General features: G+C 40.5%; 1 protein-coding gene across 1 annotated transcript; it reads right to left on the bottom strand.

Annotated features, from left to right (window-relative positions):
- Positions 1–17,672: 17,672 nt before the first annotated feature.
- On the bottom strand, positions 17,673–21,718 carry spry2 (sprouty RTK signaling antagonist 2). Its single transcript, XM_043240733.1, has 2 exons — positions 21,224–21,718; positions 17,673–19,500 (listed from the first exon to the last, which is right to left on the bottom strand). The coding sequence occupies exon 2, from the start codon at positions 19,447–19,449 to the stop codon at positions 18,526–18,528; it is 924 nt and encodes a 307-aa protein (XP_043096668.1). The 5' UTR covers positions 19,450–19,500; positions 21,224–21,718; the 3' UTR covers positions 17,673–18,525.
- Positions 21,719–22,102: the final 384 nt, after the last annotated feature.

The raw sequence follows: 22,102 nt of genomic DNA, 5'->3' as shown, positions 1-22,102 counted from the left end.
CTCTACAACACTCCCCTAGAGTGAATAGGACGCTTACTAACATTCCAGGCATGCACTCCCCCCTCAACCGCCCCTCCTAACCCAAAAAACACAAGGCAACGACAGTGGGTATTGAAACGGGAAAAGAAGCCAAAGCGGCAGAGGAGAAAAAAGGAGCTTGGCACTGCATGCTGACGCTGGTTCTTAATAAGTAACTTCCTAAGCATGGAGAGGTTTGAACGGCTGCTGGGGAGGGAGGGCAGGGTGGAAGAGAACAGGGCCTCCGTTTGCATAAGTCCCACTGTACCGCAGGTCTGGGCTCACGCCTTTCAGATCCATTCAGAGGATTTAGATGAGGAATTAGCCTTTGTGTTATGCGCCATCGCTGTAATGTACAAAGATATAAATATAAATATATATATACACGCACACACACACAGTCACACACATCAACAATGGTAAAAAAATGCTTTCCTACAGAAATGTATTAATATAGTATGCCATTTAAAAAAAATATATGGTTGCTAGGAGGTAAGTAAAAATTTCCCTTCCCAAGTCAAAGTTAAATGCTTAGGGTTAGAAGTTATTAAAATCCCAAATCCTGAAGTATTAGGATTTTTTGTTTTTAGTAACATTTCTAATAGCAGTTATTGCAAAGGATTGCACTTCCCCATAATCTGAGACTATTTTGTTATGAACATTCTTAGAATATGCTTCCAAGTGCCACCAATGGCCTCTACAGGCCTTCTGAAAATCAGCATTATTCTCCACACTGCAACCACATCCCCCACCCACCTTTTGTGACAAGCTCCTCCCATCACCAGACCAACACTTGGCAGCCTTACCACTTGGCAGAATCCCGTTTCTGCCACCCAATGCCCCCCTCTCCCAATCCCTTTCCTCCTCCTCTGAAGCAATGGGCACCAACAATCTGTGGCATTGTGAGAATGAAGCGGCCGGTTTGTTCCGGCATCTGGTGTCCCCGTTTTAGGGCAGCCGCTTCGGAACGTCCAAAAAAGTGCAGGGAGTTGAAGAGGAGAGAAAAGGTTTGCTCTGGTCTGGTTTTTTAATGATTCTGAATGCCTTTTGTCCTGTAAAGATGGTTCAGCAGACGTTCTGCTTTCTAAGGACCTTGTGTTGGCTCACAGCACAGAGAAATGTCAAGTTTGCCACAGAGAGGTGAATCTTAACATAGCTCCTATAGTCCTTCGGCCATTGTTTTTTTTTTTTAATGATTCACTGACATGCCATTATTTAAAACTCCTTAAAATCCTTTTATACTTGAATGGATTTCTTTGAATTTTAGTGAACTGTATTTACACCTTTACATGCATTCATATTTGATTTTAATTTAGGATTAGAACTGGAGTTTTAAAAGCATTTCTCAGATAATTTGGAATGGTGCACACCTCTCTTAGCAACTACATGGCAATGCACTAAAAACCACAAAAAAACATGATATTAGCAACCATCCAGCAATGCTCTGGCAACCAGTTAAACACACTTGAAACCACCAAGTGCACCATAGGAACTGCAAAATGCTAAAAACACCATAGAACCAAGAAGCAAACACCAGTAATGCCTAGCAACTATTTAGCAAGCCTTGACAACCACCACTACCCCCCCCAAAAAAAAACATAAAAAAACCTTGCATCGACTTTTTCAGCAACTTTTGCACCACTTGCAATTTTTCCAAAATTGTAAAAATCTTATTTTCCTTAAAATATGCAACATAGCAATAAGTGCTGAGAAGATTGCTGACTATTACAAAGAAAGTCTTCTCTCTAACAAATGAAACGGCAAGACATGAAAACTCTGCATAGAATGTTTCCACCCTGCACAGAAAAGCCACAATGATGTTGGCCCTCTGCAAACCGGCAGCCCACTATAGTTTCCTATGCGCCTTGTTCATTTAACTTTCATAAAGGCCAATAACAGCCCAGCCAACAGTCTCTGAGGTGCACATTGCCATGAATAGGCTATTAGTGTGGACAGGAAGGGGAAGCTTTAAACCATGGGGGGCCAACACATGGTTTCCACCCAAGTCTGAATAGGTTTGGATTGTAAATAATTGCATACAGTTTCCATATGAATACCCGTCCCTCACGGGGCCTGCTAGCATGAACGGATGATGAGAATGTTGTTCTTTAAATTTAATCAAAGACGTTTACTTGCTTTGTGACGGTACTAAACAGACAGGACCACCAGATGCTGTGCTTTCAGTTTTATAGAGTCAAATATTCTTGCGGTTAAATCAAGCGTTACTCAGCAATGTGGATGATTTTTAATGTTTGGATGAGAAACTCCTCAAAAAATAAGCCTCAAAGGGCTCTGGCCAGTTTGTTGTTCTAATCTCCACTTAACAAACAGTAGTGTTTTTCTTTTTCTTTCTTTTTTTCTGGGAGCTATCCGATAGTAGCATGAGAGCTCTTAATATGTTCAGAAACACCTGAAACGGAGAGATAATCACTCCTGGAACAGCTCTTCATTCTTTGTCTCTCTACCCCTGTAACTAAAGAAATATTTATCCTCTGAGAAGTAATTAAGTGCCAGAGTACCTGGGAGGTTTTCTCTCTCTATCTCTCCATCTCTGACTCTCTCTCTCTCTCTTTGTCTCGCTCCCTCTTCCTTCTCTTTAATTTTCTGTTAAGTCTTCATTCATCCCCCTCACTTCCCAGACAGGTGACAACCCAAGGCTGCCTGTGATCCGATTCTTCCCCTTCAGCCTTTTTGGTAAGGGGGAGCGCACTCCAAAGCAAGCACGCTCAGGGATTCCAGGGATGTTATTTACAAAGGCTTCCTCCTTTTCCACGCACCAAATAGCAGGTCTTCTCCTCCTTAGGGGCCCTCAGGCAGGACTCTGCTGCTGGGGCCGCTTTCTAAGGAGTCCTTTCTTCTGGGTCATAGTGTCCAGGTGACCACAGGATGTTGTTGAGAGGTTTCCCAGCCTGAACACACGGGGCTGTCTCGCCACAGGGACTTCCTATTTTGGCTGCAGACAGCTGTTAGCAGCAGCCACACCGTGGAACTCTGGTCCACGTGTGTCAATGAGGAGAAACACTGAACACTTAGCGCTTGTTGGCTGAATTAGCTGCATGCCTATTGATCGTAACTAGTGTAAAAACAACAGCAATCAAAGAGAGTCCTGTTAAATGCCCAAAGCTAATGCTGACAGGCACCATTTGTCGAGGAAAGAACCACACTTATGCACTTGAAATAATGTCTTGCCATTTGTGTAACTATATTTGCGCAGTAAACCTTACCGCCTGACCCTACCTTCAATATTAATCAAGCTGGAATGCCAAGCGAAAGGAATTCTGTTTGGATTGGCCTCTCTCCAGAAATGTCCATGCTTCTGTTCCCGATGACATTGTAAGCCGGGACTTATTTCTTAACAACCGGTGTTAATTGTAGTCTATCACTACCCAGATAATGCAACCATGCTTTTCAAACTAACCATGTTTGTTCTCTAAGATATTACATTTTCTTTCCCAAATTGAAACCCAGTCACAAAACATGATCAGGGCTACTCACAAAGAGCCCTTTGTTGTGCGAAACCTTGCACCTGTGCTAATTTCGCAGACGATACCTTTGGCAGGAGAGGGTCCTTTTTTTCCCCCTTCTTCAGGTATACCGGAGCTGGAGAAATCCAAGGCATGTTGGCCATCTTTCATACTATTTACAGCTTTCTTTCTGCAGGGCCAGCCCAGTGGGAATACCGCGCATACATTTCTGTGTGAATATCGCACCAGTTGCTGTAGGGTTTAGGGGGTTTGACTAGCTTTTAGGACACTTAGCGGGGAATGTTAACCAGGAAAGTCACGCTTCCTCACCTCACTTGCCGTTCGTGGCCCCAGTGGTGGGTTTGCACCTGCCTCCTGTAACCTGACACTTGAGCCCCTGGCCCCTTCATAGTTGTGTGACAGACTTGAGAGATCAATTTCCTCTAGTTGGAGACATGAGTGCTGTTCTGACACGGCTTTGCCTCCAAGTCTGGGAGGCTGACAAGGTGAGCCTGGAGGGACAAAGGACATAGGGTACCTGGGGTCGTTTTTAGCACCTCTGACTGCAAATTATTATTAATGGTGCTTGCTCAAACTTATGTGAACAAACCTTTAGCCCCAAGTATTACAATTTTGTGCGTAACTCATACTGCACCGTTTCAGCTATTGACATGAATGATACCTCAAATCACATGGCTTGATGAGGAGAGGATGCTTTTACGATTTTTGTTTGGCGGACGATAAAACAAGGCAAAAAGTCCCACTGCCTTTCTTTGAAGCAGGGACCCGAGGCATATCTAAGGATCAGAATATCACAGTGACTCGAAGGTGGGCTTGGATCAGTTAGGAACCACTGAGCGACCACCCAGAAGACCCTAAAACAGCGCCGGCACATTTTGCAACAGAAAGAAAGTTTCTTTATAAAAATGTTGTTATTGTGTCTGAAGAAATTTATTGTCCTGTGTGTTAAACAATCTGACGCTAGGCTTAGAAAGGATATTTTGTGGGGTTGTGGGAATAATAAAGTACTTTACACATTCCAACACGCCAATCCTCTTTTCCCAGTGTCACAAACAAATCTTTTCCTTGCTTGTCCCTTAAACTACAGCTTTTTCAGGCTTAGCAGGCTTACCACCAAACGAGTGGAAAGTGACAGAATTCAAATCCCCAGAAGAAAAACAAAATAACATTCATTTTCAGAGGGGCCATGCTTCCACGGATTGGGTGCAGCCGCTCTCGGTCCCAGCCGACTTGCTCAACGTGGAAATCTGTTTGAGATTAGGTCTAAAAATAAATCAACAGAGGAATGTTTTCATGTGTGCAGATATTGGGTCCAGCTTTCCCCGCAGACCATATTGGCAGGATGGGTTGGACCTCCCTGGTGCCTGAGGACCCAGAGAAGCAGCCCCAAATCCTCTCGGAAATTGCTGGTTTGATATAATAACATTACAGGAAACCACTCAAAACATCACTTTTTTGTGCCATGCATGATTTTGTGCTGTCCTGATTTTATTGTCCAGTCAGTCGCAGATTGCACCTCTGGGGGTCATAGACATGACATTTCCTTTTACATTTTTATATTCCATGGATTTATAGAATAGAGTGCCACCTGTGGCCAGTTGCATAAATTACTAGACTCCTCAAGACTGGTCATAACTCCTTTTGTTTTTAAATTCAGTTACATAAATTGTATTTTGGCCTAAACTGAAAAGTAAGACTGATTACAACTTGGTTAACTTGGTCTTAAATGGTTACTCCACCTCAAAATGAACATTTTGTCATTATTCACTTACCCTCATGTCATTCCAAACCCATAAAATCCTCAGAATACATTTTAAGATATTTTGGATAAAAAAACAGGAGGTTTGTGTCTTATTGACTGCCAAGTAAAGTGATTAATGATAATTTTTTCATTTTGGGTTAATATATACAGTCGAACCATACGTTTATGCAACTGCCCCCTGTAGACAAATTATGATTACACTAACTTTTAATCAGCTGTGTTTATGAATGGTAGTGAATATATTAGGTCAGTTGTACTCAAGTTCACACAAGTGTCCTGGTAGAGTAACCATAGTTGTAGTTCATGTCATGTCAATAAATTTACTTCCACAAAGCAGTGTTTTAGTTGTTTAAGCAAAAATGCTTTTTGTTAAATGTTATCTTAAATATGCCTGTGTTATTTTAAAAAGAATTCATGGCACTTATATAGTGCAATGCAATTTAATGACATTAAGACAATTCTAAAGTGCCCATTTTGGGGGGTTGTATATTTCACTAAAAGCTGAATGTAATAAAAGTTTATCAAGTCTAAATTCTGACAGCTGGTAGGCCATTATTTTCATCAGAGTTTGATTGTGCATTTTAATGAAAAACAATAGTTTGTGTTACTATCACGGGAAAAGACAATGCCCTTTAGCATGTGCTGTTATAGTGTGCGTGGGTTGTGTTAGTTTCCTGTGATGAGATGATGAGGTTTAGCAGATCCAGACAACATCAACATTAAAGCGTTTTTTATTGCTTGCTTGATTTGTTGAGCCTCTAACATAATATTTAGTCATTTTAGCCAAGACGAAATTTCTTGTGGAAGTATGGAAATAACAGAAGACAAAATAAGTGTGAGCCACAAAAATTAAAATCCACTTTTGTGTGCCGTGTTTGTTTTGTGATCAGAGCATGTACCATTTGCTAAGGTAACATATACTGATTTGAAAGTGCACTAACACAGTCATATTTGTTTGGTATTTAATTGTTTGATAATCAACTGTGTTATGTTAGATTTTAGATTGGTCTGATTTCTGTATTCTCTAATTTAATTGTTTGATAATCAACTGTGTTATGTTAGATTTTAGATTGGTCTGATTTCTGTATTCTCTAAACCACCAACATATCTGTCTCCACCCTGTATCCTTCCAACTACTGAATGAGGACATGTTTCCAATCCACTAACAGGTTCCCTCTTGCAGTGGAGGTGAATGGTGTGACACTCTCTAATCCCTTATCCCAGACTGCTCTGCTCTGCTCTTCCTGCTGCTGCATCTGGTTTTTGTTACACCCTCCTTATACGCTAGAGCAGCTGCTTTTTTATTTTCATTTATTTTTTTGCCGTAAAAGGACGATGCAGAGAAGGTTATTTCATGAAGAAATTATTATTGATTTCCTTTTCTACAACTGAGTGATGTGATATGAGATTTTTCTTTAATCTTTGCTACAAAAGAACGTTAAATGAAAAAGATTATATATTTTTTAAGCACATTGCTGTCCCGTGGCTGGATTGTTTTGGGTGGTCCCAGTGTTGTTGCTAAGTTATTATTGTGTTCAAACTGTTTTTAGAATATTGTTAGGCAGGTGTTGCTTATATGTTGTGAATTATTCTTAGGGCAGTGTTGTGCAGTTGCTAAGGTGTCCTGGGTGTTAGGGTGTTGCTATGACATTCTGAATGATTATTAGTGCATTGCTATGCAGTTGTTAGGGTGTTGCTAAGGTGTCCTGGGTGTTTATTAGTGCATTGCCATGCAGTTGTTAGGGTGTTGCTAAGGTGTTCTGACCGATTGTTAGTGCATTGCTAGGGTGTTGCTAAGGAATTCTCAATGACTATTGGTGAGTTGCTGTACAGTTTATCTGAATGATTACTAATGTGTTGCTTTGCAGTTGCTAAGGTGTTTTAATCGATTTTAAGCACATTGCTTTATGATTGCTTAGGTGTTTTGAGTGATGCCCATTTCAAGATACAGATATGTTGTTTAAGTTACAGCACACTTACCCAAGAAGCTTTACTATATATGAATCACTCATGTATATAGCAGACAGTTACAGGCTTAATACAAGTTTTATACTTAGAATTGCATAATACTTAGGGGTTGGTTCAAATCCCTGACCCTATGAGCAATAGTAATAGTGATGCTTGCCTTAGCAAACACAATTATTAAACTTTGGCTGACAGAGGGATCCACAGCTGTTCTGAGAAACCACTAATAAAACAGGTCCATTAATCATGCGCTTGAGTTTAATCCCAGTTTCCGAGATTTATGGAGCTTTAATTGAATTTAGTTGGAGATCATGGGAAATCCGTTTAAGAAACAAGCGTAGAGCAATACTTTATGGAAAGTAACTTTGTATGGGGAAACATTTGGAAGAAAGTCTGTGTGTGTATTACTCGCTGAATGACTGGGTGGCTGTCCGTCTCTGTGTTTGTTAAAGAAATGTGGCCTGACCCATTTTTATTGCCCTTGTGATGAAGGATATTTTCATTATCGCAGCTGCCCAACTCACATTTAACACAACCTGTTTTATACTAAATATACGCCTACTCTTAGTCTGAGCAACTCACTCAGCATCGCTTTAAAAAGGTAATTTTTTTTTACCATGGTGGTTATGTGACCGTGTTTGGCTTGCAGGTTTGTGTACCTCGAGTTTGTAACTCGTGTCTCAATGGCTCTTTTCAAAGGGCACATGTACGCAGCGGTCGTGACTTACGCACGCTTGGTAGAGATAGAACAGTGATCTCAAACTGAAAGAGGGGTTTCATACTCTGAGGTTGTGTTTGCATATCTCAGCATGTGTCCTACATCTCTAACGGATTTCATGGCTAGCAGATTTGCATACATGCAAATGTTTTTTTTTTCAAGCTGAGCTTTGTAGCTTTTATTTCGAGTTACAGTTTGTAGTCGGTGCCACTATTACTATTGCTGGTTAGGGTTTTGAACAAAACCCAAAAGCAAAACTATTAAATTTAGTACCTAACCTGTCCTGCAACCTAAATGGACATGAATCCTACTGCAACGTTTTATTTAAAATTTATATTACTTTTTTAACCTAAAATGTTTCCAGGTTAACGATAAAATAGTTAACAATATAATAGTTTAACTTTTATACACACGCTCACACATTGTCACTGTGTGGTTCAGGAAAGGAGCACTCAACGAGAATATAACTTTAACAATTTTAATCGTCCATAAAAGAGCAAATTATAATACTACAGACTAGAACCACACGTATTAAAGACGAGACCGGGCCATTTAACATAGGACGAACAGGAACTTATAGTACAAAGGAAATTACTAAATTAACCAGACACACCTGAACAAAATGAGACAATTAACAGGAGACAGAAAGTAGGGCACAAACAGAGCACATGGGGCATGGAAACAAAAACAAAAGAGTCCAACAATGTTATATATATATATATATATATATATATATATATATATATATATATATATATATATATATATATATATATAAAAAAAATTATTATTTTTACCAAGTAAGACTATTGTTGACATACAGTAATAAATAATAATAATTATTATAATTAATTAAAATTTAATAAATGAGACTATTGTAATAAATAAATAAAATTAAAGAAGAAAGAACATTAAAGCAGATGAAGGAAAGCAATTGCTATCTTTAAAAAAAACCATGTCACACGACCCATGTAAAAAATATATATTTAGCAACGTTTTTTGTGTGAGATAAAGTTGTCGTTTATGAAGCAGTTGGCGCCCCGGCTCTCGGGACTGAACCTATAAACTTAACAACCTTGTTTAAACATCAGAGCCCCTTTTTTTCTTCTGAAGATAAGGACAAACATGAAAAGTTGGTACAAAGGCCCATGCAGGACTACTTTAACACTTTAAAGTGGCAATAAAAAGTTTAGATGCGACACCCCACCAACAACTTTGTTCGTCAGAGAGTGAGTCAAATTATGTCTGGCCCAAATGAATGTATAAAAAGGCGCGCCTTTATACTTAGGAAATGGGATCAAAAAACTGTCGCTGCTGTTAGAAACAGATGGAGACTGTGCTAATCAGTGCAGGCACACACACACACAAGAGTGTGAGTTAACAGCAATCACCTCCTGTGTTCAAACACCATCGTGCTCAACCATCGCCGACCGTCCCGTTTGCTTACTCCACAAGGCCTGAAAGGGGGGGTAGAAGTGTGTGTACATGCAAAAGACATGGCTACCGCTTTCAGACCAGCCGTAGATCACATCCAGCACCGGTAGCGTCGTGACGGTGACGGGCTGGTTAATGATTTGCTAAAGCGCTCTGTTCCTGTTGAAGGGTTTATGTTAAATGCTGTTGTTAGTCCTACTCTTGTGGACGCCATTGTGTGCCGCTGGCTGGTTGTTGGGAGCCAGTGAATGGGAGGGGGTATTTACAGTCACTCATTAATTATACGATGTGTCATTTGGGGTCTTGTGAGGTTCCGCAGTCGTTCACCTCTTGTATGGACGACCCACTGTAAATGATCCCTTCTCAGACTTTATTACTCACTCGCTCTTAGAACACAGTGGAAAATGCTATTCTGAGAAGAATCACAGAATCCAAAAGGCCTCAGTTTCCTTTGAGCCTCGTTACTGGCTAGGAGAAACAATTGGGATTTTAAAGGGGTCTTGTTTGTGGTTTTTATTTCCTGTAGTGTGATGTCAACAATTTTTTGTTGTCCGAGGAGAAACAGAAAAAGAAAGAAAACTCATTCGTGTATGCAGTGAAAATGAAAATAAAGTTTAACATGTGCAGCAAAATTAAACTTCATGATGCCCACAACCAAATGAGCTATATAAGCTATGATATTTTTAGCTTTAGACTGATATATTAACAATATATTAAATACATCATCTTGGTAATAATTGTACGTGTACTGTGTAACATATATAAACTGTACACATTTAAAATCATTAAAAAAATGTATTTAAATGTATAAGTATGCAACTATATATTTATTTTTAGAAAAATAAAAAAAATTAGGAGTAACATCTGATACATGACACTTACATGAAACAATAAACGTGACTCAAGGCTCCTGAGCAATGACAGAGTAACCTGTGAGTAAGACTTTCCTCTGGGCACGTTTGGAGAAATGTGTCAATAAAATTGACACAACATAATTAATTATGATTTGTCATGCGGTATTGTGTCGACGTGCTGCAGGTCGGCGGGGCTCGTGAACGTTTGTCGTGTTTGCGGTTGGAGTCGTGTGTAGCATTTGCCTTTCCTGTTGTGTTGGTGTTGTACTGTGATTACACTTTGGCTGACAACCTCATCCATCCAGCAGACGTGTGGCTTCACGCCCAGTACACTGTTTACATCATCACGAGGTGCTGGCCTTCTCCTCACTCTGATCCCCGGACAACGTACAGAACGACATCTGTAAACCTTCTCAAGAAAATATCAGCAATGTTTTTTCTGTGCTGCGCAGTTGTTAGGACGTTCTGGGCCTTTTTCAGCACGTTGCTATGTGGTTGCTAAGGTGTTCTGGGGGGTCCCTAGTATGTTGCTAGGCGGTTGCTAAGGTGCTTAAAGTATTCTGGTGTCTGTTGCGGAGTTGTCCTGAACTCTGTTTTGAGTGTTTGCTAGGTGGTTGCTAAAGGGTTGTGTAGTTTTTAGTCCATTGCTATGCAGTTGCTAGGGTGTTGCTAAGGTGTACTGAGTGGTTTTTAGCACATTGCTTTGGTGTCCTTGGCAGTTAGATAAAAGTTTGGGAATTTAAAGTCGGATTTTTGACAGTTACTGTGGAATTTTGATGCTTATTGGTATGTTGCTAGGTTGTTACTAAGGCATTTTCAAAGTTTCTTTAATCACATTGCTTTTCAGTTACTGGATTGTTTTGAATGGTTACCGATGTTTCTGGGTAGTTACAAGAATTTTGCTAGGTGGTTGCTAAGGTGTTTTGAGCATTTTTTTAAACACTGAATTGTCACTGAGTGACTGTCCTGTTTTGAGTGGTTGCTAAGTAATTGCTAAAGGGTTGAGTGTGGTTTTTAGTCCATTACTATGCAGTTGCTAGGGTGTTTCTAAGATGTCCTTGGTGGTTTGTGCACATTGCTTTGGTGTTCTGGGTAGTTAGTGAGGGTTTAAGTAATTTTTGGGGAATTTTATTTGTTATTTTGACAGTTACTATGCAGTTTTGAAAGTTATAGAGACACTTTTATCATGATGTAATGACACTTTGACTGTCAGGAAGAAGTCTGCTGCAAGCTCGGCTAAAATTATGAATGGGACACCCTACAGTCTCATGGACTTAATGGACATGCATGTATTGTTAATCCATAAGATCACAAGTGCACATGAACTGTTCCATTTGGGACAGTGCCTTAGTCTGTTGCTATGCAGTTACTAGGGATTTGCTAAGATGGTGTTTTATTAGCAAGTTGTTAGACATTTAAAGAGGGATGGTTGCTGCTGGTTGCTGTGGACTTAATTGCGCGTTTTGATTAGTTTTTTATTAGGTGGCTGCTAAGTGTTTTTTTCTTTCTTTTTGTTAGCATTTATATTTAGTTCCTGAGCTGTTTTGCAAGTTTTGAGTAGTTTTTGGTGTCCATTGCTATGCACTGTTTTTAGTCAATTTGCTGTGGAGTTTCTATGGTGTTGCTAAAGTACTCTTTGTGATTTTTTAAAAATGTTCCTTTCATGTTCATGAATTTTTGCATGTTGCTACGGTGTCCACTGATTTTATTTTTTGATGCTTTTTAGGTAGTCGCTAAGGGATGTTTGAGTTCTGAGATATTTTAATTTAACAGATCTCTCTGATGAAATCAAATTTGACCTCCTTTAAGGGCAACTAAACAGATCAGCAAACACAAATTCTTTGACTCGCTCATTCCAGACGTTTCTCTATCCGTGATCCCGCTCTCCAAAAGCCTGCTGGGCTTCCAAGCCTCTGTCTGTCTGTGTTCCTCTCTAATTAGTCCTGTACCCCCACCAACCCTAACGACCACGCGGGCCTTTTCCAGGGCTCCTTCGTGTCCTCTAACTCAATTAACCCCAAGGCAAGACCACTGCCCTTCTATCCCTCTTTTCTCCCCCCAGCCTCCCCATCCCTCCTTCCTTTTGCCTTCAGGCTGGATTGTTCATTTAGGAAGTTCTCTCCAGTCCTAATGCGCGGTGACGCCTATTACATAAGTTAAAGAGGCTTCTTTCATTTCTTCTCCCGCTGTCCCAGCGTTCACCTTTTTCCCGTGCTGGTTCCGCTCTTTTCTCTTTTAAAGAGAGATAATTGATATGCCCTGGATTCATGATGATTCCGGTGCACGGCCATGTGTCCGTGCATGCTCATTTTGAGGTTTTCTTTGTGTGTGCGAGCTTTTTTTATGTGCAGAAATATGAATGCAAGTGAGTGCATGTGCAAAGATGAACCTTCTCGGCTGAAAACAAGATTGAAGCAAAACGAAACACAAATGGATAATAATCGCTTGCAAAAGGTTTTACCATATTCGTTTTTTAATGCGTTGCAAGTATTTTAAAGCAGATTTTTCTTTTCTTTTCTTAAAAATAAATTTGTACATTTGTGTCAGGTTTAAAATTTGTGAATGGCTTTGAGTTAGATAACAAGAGGCAGGCAGATTGCACAAGCACACTTTTGTCGGGTTTTGAACGATTTAACAATAGATACACTGTTTGAAATTAAAGCAAAACGCATTGTGACACTCGATGGTTGTGAAACATTCAATTTCACTTGTGTGAACTGAACACATGCACTTAAATTCACCTTGAGAGCCAGAACAAAATGGCTCGGAAAAGTATCGTTTAGAGAACTTCGATCTTAATGCAATGAAATCTTGAAGTGTGACTTTAGCTTCAAGGTGTCCAAATACGTTCCGTGGCCACTGCATGTGTTGCGACGTGTGGTCTATTTATTGTTGTGTTTGTCTGTGGATGGATTGTGTGGTTAGTTTCCACAGGAAATGGCAGACAAGCTTCTCAGAAATGCACTCGTCGCTGACAGAGAATCGTGTCCATATCCTGTGTGAGTGAGAATTTCGGTCTACCTATATGCTGGTTGTGATTTGAAACTGTTTTTAAGATTGAGATATAGCTGAACATTTTAAGCTTGAATTTCCGATGAGGACTATATTATTTAATATAGTTATCACTTAAGCAAGAAAGTGTGATTGCAGTCTAATAAATTCTAAATACTGATTATTAGGATGTTCTGGGTGGTTTCTATGTGATTACAGATCCAAGTAATTCATCTTTTATTGATATACCGGTGTTTGTTGGCTATGACTTCACCCTTTCAATGTAAGTCTGTTGTATTGTGTTGTTTAGTTTATTTATTTGCTTAAATATTAAGTATTTTTTGTCGTTATTTTATATTTTACCAGTTGATAAAATTGCTTAAAACAGCACATAACACATTTCCCCTCAAACTGCCACAACTAAATAAAAATTATGAGATTGATCATATAAAATAATATAAAACTATAACTTACACTTTCAAATACACTAATCAATTCTGCATAATTTAAGCAACATAAGTTACTAAGTTATAAGCAAATACTTATTTTGAATAATACTATATTCATAGTATAATGTAATTTCTGAATAGTGTCGTTATAAAATAAAACTATGAGTGATTTCGGCATTTCATGATGAATTTATTTCATGTTATGTTCTGAAAAGATCCGTGCTTGTTGTTGAAATGAGAAAGGGTGGGAAGGTGCAGAAGGAGGGTGGAAGAGAAAGGACCATGCAATTATGGAATTTCATCCCTCTTTCTCTCGGAAACTTAATCTTCCCCTGCCTTTGGGTAAAGCCGAAGGCTCATTCAGGCAGGAATGTCAGGACGAGTTTTAGAATGTAGTTTGAGTTTGTAGCGAGAGCGAGAGAATGCTGCTGAATGTCACGGTGTAAGTTTACAACGGAGGAAGCAAATTTAACACGTAATACTGTAACAATCGCAAGTTTGTATTATTTATGATTTTACCGCGAATGTCTAATATTGTCTTTCATTTAACAGAAAAAGTCTTAAATATAGTGCCAGACCACACGTGTGCGTTGCATTCCCAGCGTCACCACGAGGGGCACCACAGCACGGATTGGCATTAAATGTCTTCTTCTACAGTCAGTCTCCTTTTTATACTGTCCGAACAACAGTTTTTGACTAAACAAAAATAATGTAAGACGAACTGTCAGCATTTTTAGAATCGCGTGCACTTTCGTTTGGTGCAATCGCTGAAACCCTCTATCTTGAGCACATGTGCACGGTCTGCATTCTTGTGTAAAGCATGTTTCCATCCCTAAGTTCAAAATGCGCACAAAGCCAATGTTGTCTTTAATCAGAATCAGAGCGCTTTTTAAAATGCATACAGATTGTGACTGTGAAGAAATCGGGAAGCCCCTGACTGCCAGAGACACAGATAAAAACTTCAGGATGGAACACAGACCATAAGCTGTCGTTCCCTGCCCCCACCGAGCACCTCATCCTGCTCTCTCTCTCTCTCTCTCTCTCTCTCTCTCTCTCTCTCTCTCTCGGCACATTGCTGTTTGATTGCTTAAGCCCGGTGGTCAGACAATGGGCGTATAAAGAATGGGCCGCTTCCTTCCTTCCTGTTGAGTATTCTGCCTTGATGAGCAGACTGAATAGATCTGGGCTTCAGAACGGGGCATTAGCGCCGGGGCCCAGCTAAAACCAACAAAGAGACGCTCTGGGGGCTTTTCCAATTGCTCTGCTGCTTACTCTCTCTCTCTCTCTCTCTCTCTCTCTCTCGTTCTTTTTCTGCACAAATGCGCACTCTCTTTTTTCAGACTCTCTTGCTTAATGGGGTGTCTCTCCAGATCTGAGGGTGTGTTAATATTTTAAATTTTTTTTTGCTTTCGGTTTAGATTCAGTTCTCTTCAAAAACTTGATACATTTTACTAAAGTTTTTGCCCTTAACTTTAGTAACTTTTTTTTAACAATGTTTGTTCTATTGTCAGTTTTTTTTTTTATTTGGTCTCCAAGCGTGAATATTTTGTGTTTTTAATATCATGCACCAGATTTTTCACCAGATTTTTTTTCATAAGTTAAAATAATTTTTGGGTGTATACTATACCTTTAAACGGTATCTGTTTTTTTGTTTTTCTTGCACTTTAGTTTGCCTGTTTGGTCCTGTGGTAACCAGTCAGGGTTATCTCACTTTGCCCGTGTAGCTTGTCCTCACTGACATGGTTAAATTTAGAATCAGGATGGAAGTAATCAATACCCTTTCAAAACATACCAAACATCAATAGATGGGTACATAACGTCTTCAACAACACATGAATTAACTTCCCACTGGTCTAATCCATTCCTTTTAACAATAACTAGACGTTCCGGCCTAGGAGAGCACTTAATACTGGTGTTAATTTTTGAGACAAAGTAAGTTCCGTCCCGTCTGTTGTCTGTTTATTGAGGTCAGCCCTCCCAGCCTTTATCTGACCCATTTTTCTGCTCAATGGAGAAATCTATATTTCTCTATTTCTCTTGAACTTGGCATGCAATTGCAGGTCTTTCAAAAGGGTGTCATTTTTCCCATCTATCCTTCTTTTGTGCTGCCTGCACCCATAACAACACATTTAGCGGCTGCTAAACACTCGCACGCAAAGTAGGAAACATGCGCGTGCGTGCTGTCACACACACACACACACATACACACACACACTCGCACTCAAAGGCTGCCCTGTGAGAATACCAAGCAGGTAGTTGAAGAGGCTTAAGAGGCGGTGAAATAACTGAGGGCCATTGAAAAGACGGTGAATACACAAGGGTTCGAATGTGGGGGTAAACTGTTGGCCCATTGTCATTTAAAGTAATGTCTTTAACCCTTTGCTGGGCTTTCTTGAGCAAACCAACCCCCCGTAGCTGCCCTGCCATTCACAGCTTAAAACAATGGGTGGGAGGCAAGCCGGAAAACGACGCACTCGAGCGATCGGGACGGTTTTGTTTTTCCACCTTTTGCAGCGTAAACGGGGAAGGGGGCTCATCCCTACCGAGGGGTGAAAGCTGGCTGGCTGTCACTCAAACCCTCGGCAAAATAACAAACATGCGCCAACACGCTGAACCAACAGTGTGAATGCCAGTAGTGCATATCATGTCACAGGAAAAAAACGGGTCTTTTACTTTGTGACTATGCGAAAGGAGGCATGCATTGCAAGATCAATATATATTATTGTAAAAGCACCTACTATATGAAAAAAAAACCACAATGTCAAGACCTTTACATTTTAAGCTGCTTTAGTTTTAAAGAGTGATTACCAGTTGATGCAATTACCAAATACTTGCAGAGACCATTCAAACTTAATGGAAATTTGGTGCAAATGTGTGTCACTTTATTTAAGACCTGAATTTAAGCACATATTTAGTTTTAAAATGATTTTGCTCAAGCCACAACCAACTGAAGTTGTGAAAATGCAAAAAGAGTTATCTGAAGTTTTAGCAATCACATTTCTTAATACAAAAAGGTTAAAGATCGCTACTTGCACAATTGCGTTCAAGCAACTCGGAGATCGTCTAGGGAGCGACAATTTCCTCAAAAGTAGAATAGATAAAGCATCTCGCATGTACCATATCTACTCTTAATGTTCCCACAGGGCAGTTTCCATAACACAAGCGAGGATTGGAGGGAGCGTAGCAAACAATGACTTGCCAACAGAAACAATCTCTGATCCTCCTGATGTCAACTAGTGGTTCGCATACTTCAATGATTAAACCAGTGCCAGATGTTTCCCATGGAAGTAAATGCAGCCAGTATCCGCTGCTGGCAGGAGAGGCTGGAAGTTACCCCTGAAGGTCTGGCTCGAGATCAGGGCTTCTTTGTAAAGGAACTGGGGCTGATCTCCATCTGAGATCAGTTTGTTTGGGTGGTTTTATCAGACAAGCAGTTCGGAGCTTCGTGTACTGGTGTTAATTATTGGTAATCATAACTTGATAACTTAATTCACTGTGACTATTGCATGACTACAGTTTTGTCAAGTCTTCTTGGTCAACCAGAACAACACAAACTAACACAGCTCTGCAATTTTCCAGTCGAGATTACGCCGCTGTCTCCAAACGGTCACGGTTAAAGCAAGAGCATTCATGAAATAACACCAGACAATACTCAATGTTGCATTTCTAGTGAGCTATATAAAACTTCACTTGATCTCCTTTGTGCAGGAAGATCTCGTCGATAGAATCTCTCAGTAACGCACCTATTTTGCTGATTTGCCAACGTACACTATCACTTTCATCGCTTTATTTTCAGATGACCTCGAAATCGAAGCTCTGTGAACATCATCGCTGTCATCATAAACGCAAAGTGAAACGCAACCCTGACAGAAGATCCATGGGGTAAACAAAGGCGATTGAAAACACAGTCGATTTTCTGAAATGGGCCTTTGTGCTCAAAGGCTAAAAACAAGGTCAACAGCAGGCCAGGAAAAAAAAAACACAGAAAATGCATTGTTTAATTTCAAAACGTTAATATATTTTCTATTTTATAGTGAACATATGCATCAGATTTGACACCCTTGTCACCCTTGTTTTGCAGCAACAACAGAGGAGGTTTTGTTTCTCAAAGTTGGGGTGATGCCTATAAAGATGCTTCTCAAAATAAATATTACTTTATAAAATAATAAAACTTCAAATAAATATTTTTACACTAAACAATGTGTTGAAATTAGAAAATAAAGTTTTTCTTAGGGTCACTGTACAATTTACAAGTATAGTTGTAGGGATAATTCATGTAAGGTTTCTCTTCTATAAGGCAAAATATCAAAAGAGTGATTGATATACATTCGAAACGAATGTACAGCACTATACACGTTTTATATATGCATCATATATATGGATCTGTCAAGGTGCCTCCGGTTTGGCACAATGCTTTTCACAGTTGAAATATTATATGTACAAAAATAAAATCTCTCAGAAAAAGAGCTCATTTGCTAATTTACATACTTTGCAGATACTATTCACAAACAGTTAGTTAGAAGAGTCTGTCACCTTTATCAGTCATATTACTGAATGTCAATAGGGCTAACATTCTGGACTTCAGTTTAAAACGAGAAGGACGGGGGAAGGATGTCGCGACAAACTCTATCCCCGTTAAAGAGTGAAAGAGAAAGAGAGAAAGTGGATGAGAGAAAAGCAAAAAACAAACAAACAAACAAACCACTTCAAACCAGTTTTTGCCAATCCAATGTCACCTCTTGGTCTACAGTGCCAAAACTACAACAATTTGCGAATATTTTCCCACTGCTCTGGAGATAGTCCCAGATAAGGTTATCTTCCCAGTGCTACTCCAGGAACCGAGCCTTGTTTATTTCTCAACTCCTTTGTTCTTGCAGCGGCATCCTGGCCGACTGGTGCAGTCGTAGCACGCCTGGCACAACGCCACGCAGCCCTTCGCCGGGAGGTAGCAAAGCAGGCAGGGCAGGAAAAGTGCCAGGACGCTTATGGCCGTCCACCGCATGCAGCAGTGCGACTGGGTGCACGAGAAGGGCTTGTCCGCGCACACGTCCTCATCGTCGCTGGAGCAGTGGTAAAAGAGGCCCTTGACGCAGCAGACGCAGGTGACGTAGTCCATCGCTGTTGTAGCCGAGCAAACGCACCTGCGCCCGCACATCCAACAGGACGGCAGGGTCCGAGGGCAGGTGCACCCTTCGCACTTGCATCGGCCGCAGTCCTCGCAGCGGTTTGAGTGCTTGCCATCGGCAGCCTGGCCCAGAGTCGTGGCCAAGGGCTTCAGTTCCTCCTGCTTCAGCTCTGAACGTTTAGGTTGCGCCCTCACCACCCGCTCGGCCGTCCCGCCTGCGTTTCCCAAAAGTCTTTGCTCCGACGAGGTGCTGCCTGTGCTGGCCCTGGCTGTGCTGCGTGACCCGTCGCTGGTACCACTGGTGGATCTGCTCACGCCACTCCTTGGCGACTGAGGGGCTTGCTGAGGAGTCTGCTGACCAGCTCGCTGGGCCCTCGGGGAGTTTCTATGCTCGGATAGCTCAATGGAAGCAGTGGAAGTCGGGCTAGAAGACTGCGAGTCCGTTTTCTGCTGGGAGGCCGGTGGACGGGGCGCCACCGTCGGGCCCTCCGTGTACTCATTGCTGCTGCGGATGGTCCTTATCTGGTCCAGGGAGAGCACCTGGCCCTCCCAAGGCTCCGAGTCCCCAGTCTGGGGTCTGCCAGTGTCACGCAAAGCTCGCAGCAAGCCAGAGGAGCCGCTGCCGCCATTTTGAGCTCTTGTCTCCATCTTTACTCTGAAGTGGGAACTCTCCGGCTGGCATTGAACACATCTGAAGTCCTATGGGAAAGGCAGACAGTTAAACGAGAGCGTACAGGGAAGTAAAATCCCATAAACTAACCATATGTAAATCATACAAACTAGGCAAAAAAGAAAAGGCAGATGGCAGGCTCCTTAATGCAAATCTCCCAACTACTCCCCACCTCTACAGCCCTAAAAGGCTGATCATTAATGGGACAGGCCTTTACCACCTGCAGCTATCAAGTTCATGGAGCATCTAGTATACTCAAAAGCACTTTTGCTCAGCAGTGTCTGAGGTGTTGCACATTGTCAGATCAAGAATAAATGGAGTCATGTCTAGCATTTCTCATCTGCAAAAGCATCATCTATCCTCAACGAAAGTTTGAGACCAATGGATCCTTAAACATGACAGCAATTCACTTCTCTGTGCATTTATATAAACATTTTGCATGTTTTTATAAGGCACAGATACTTGACTTGAGATATATATGAGTGTATATATATATATATATATATATATATATATATATATATATATATATATATATATATATATATATATATATATATTCTTGTGTTGATTTATAATTTTTATACACCGCAAACACCATTCTCACGGTTCATTGATCAAAATAATTAAAAACACACCCAACTTTACTTTGCTTTGTGGTACAAGCTATTATTTTTAGTCAGTTTACGATACAAACTCCTAAGCAAATAACATGTTTAAAGAGCTTGATTTTGAAATGCAAGTATTGCACAACTTATATATAGAGATGGCTCGCACGCGAATAACGCGGTCATGGCGTTTAGTTAAATATAAAAGTTTACATTCTCCATAGCACGATTTCTCTGCATTGTTGTTATGGTACGATTGAAAAGTTTTAATTGTAATATCTAGCATCCGGCGTTGCATACGAGTAATAACGTGACGTCCACAAATGCATTATGACGCTATCGACGGGGGGGCGGAGCTCTAATGACACAAAAACTTACATACAGAAAAATAAAATATCCACATGTGTTGAAGCGCAAAAACACGAAACCATACTTCTCAGCCGGGACCCTCAGCACCAGTCGAGTTCAATCTAAATAACACTACCCCAAATTACCATATCAATGCACAATCTCTCTTTCCACGGAGAGGCCCCATCAGCAAAATGTCTGTTAAACATCTGTTTATCTCCTCACTGCTATTTAAACTTCTGATCTGGGTTATCAGCATGCATACTAACTTTATGACAATACTCAACTTGGTTGAATAATGGGATAAAGTTTGTTTTTTCTTTGCAACAACAGACAAAGTTTATTAATATTATTATTAATCTAATTAATGGAATGTCGTTATGGGTTTTATTGAAAAAAAAAAATCATTTGAAAGCAGATCAGGTTGTCTAGTCGCTACTTTAAATAATTAGGACAAAAAAATTAAAATGTGATTTAAAAAAATAATAAAATCCTTAGTGAGTCTTTTTTTTTCATAACAATAGTGCGGCGGTAGATTAGCTTTTTCAATAGTGGTTCAAAACTTTAACTAAATGAAAAGTAAGTCAAAGTAAGTACGCAGGGAACAGATCCGTATGGCAACTATTTGCACAGCTGCAAGAATGGCGCGGAGCATGAGCACTGGAAAAAGTAATAAAGAACACCCAGAGCTGTATTATAAATGCACAACTTAAAAAAAAATACGTAAGCAATGAACGGAACTAAAATAAAAGCCTGTCAAAATCCACTGCAAAAAGTTGTAATGCACGTCACTTACCGTGATCTCACCACCTCAACCCCCTATTTGTGTTGTGAAGAGTATATCCTACTAGTAGGAATTTCTCTTTGGTTAGTCCTCAGTTCATTGGGAGATTCATTCACAAAAATCCCGACGATAGCGAACACCCGCGCGTCCTCCTATTCGCGTATTTTTCCGCGCGACTCGCGCGAAACGGTAACATCAGAGTTTTATTCCAAGCAGAACGCAGCGTAGTTCAACTTATGCCGTTAAACCGCTAATTATGGCAAAAAAAAAAGAAAATAAGTTCCAGAATCCAACAAAATGAGCGGAGTTTACTGAAAAAAAATGGCAAATGAAAGCCCTCAAGACTTTTTCAAGAAGACGGGTTGCGGTTCGCGAGTTGAATGTTTGGCTGCATGGCACACACTGTGCTGCTTTCAAGTTTTTCAGCTCTTGTTTTTTCTTCTTTCCGGAGAGGAGGTCGGGTTTATGCTGTAAATGGCGTCATGTGGAAGTGAAGGGGGTGAACAGAGTAGCTGTTGTCCCAGAGGATATATCGTATCCGGTCCCAGCTCATTGGCTCTACAGGACTCAACATTCACTCCCTGTGTGTGTGTGAGTGTGTGTGTGTGTGTGTGTGTGTGTGTGTGTGTGTGTGTGTGTGACAGAACACGGACGACCGAATCGGTTCGTTCGAACGAACCAGTTCAAAGAATCGACTCGCCAATTCTTTTACGTTATTCTTTAAAGTTGTTCTTACGTCTTATTGGGACGTTTACAGTTTGTATAGCTCTCTTCACAGTAAATTTGACCGTTCATCACAAGTTTATTTTGTTACATCATAGGCTGCACTGTTTATGCAAATCATTTACCGGCGAGAAATCTGGGTCGGTTTCTGTCAGGGTCGTTCATCGA

This window comes from Puntigrus tetrazona, chromosome 1, assembly GCF_018831695.1.
Source record: "Puntigrus tetrazona isolate hp1 chromosome 1, ASM1883169v1, whole genome shotgun sequence".
NCBI lineage: Eukaryota > Metazoa > Chordata > Actinopteri > Cypriniformes > Cyprinidae > Puntigrus > Puntigrus tetrazona.
The sequence above is the reverse complement of the archived record's forward strand: the minus strand, read 5'-3'. Positions and strand labels throughout refer to the sequence as shown.

Coding starts and splice junctions, on each gene's coding strand:
- spry2 (XM_043240733.1), bottom strand. CDS start 19,449: ATGGAGACAAGAGCTCAAAATGGCGGCAGCGGCTCCTCTGGCTTGCTG.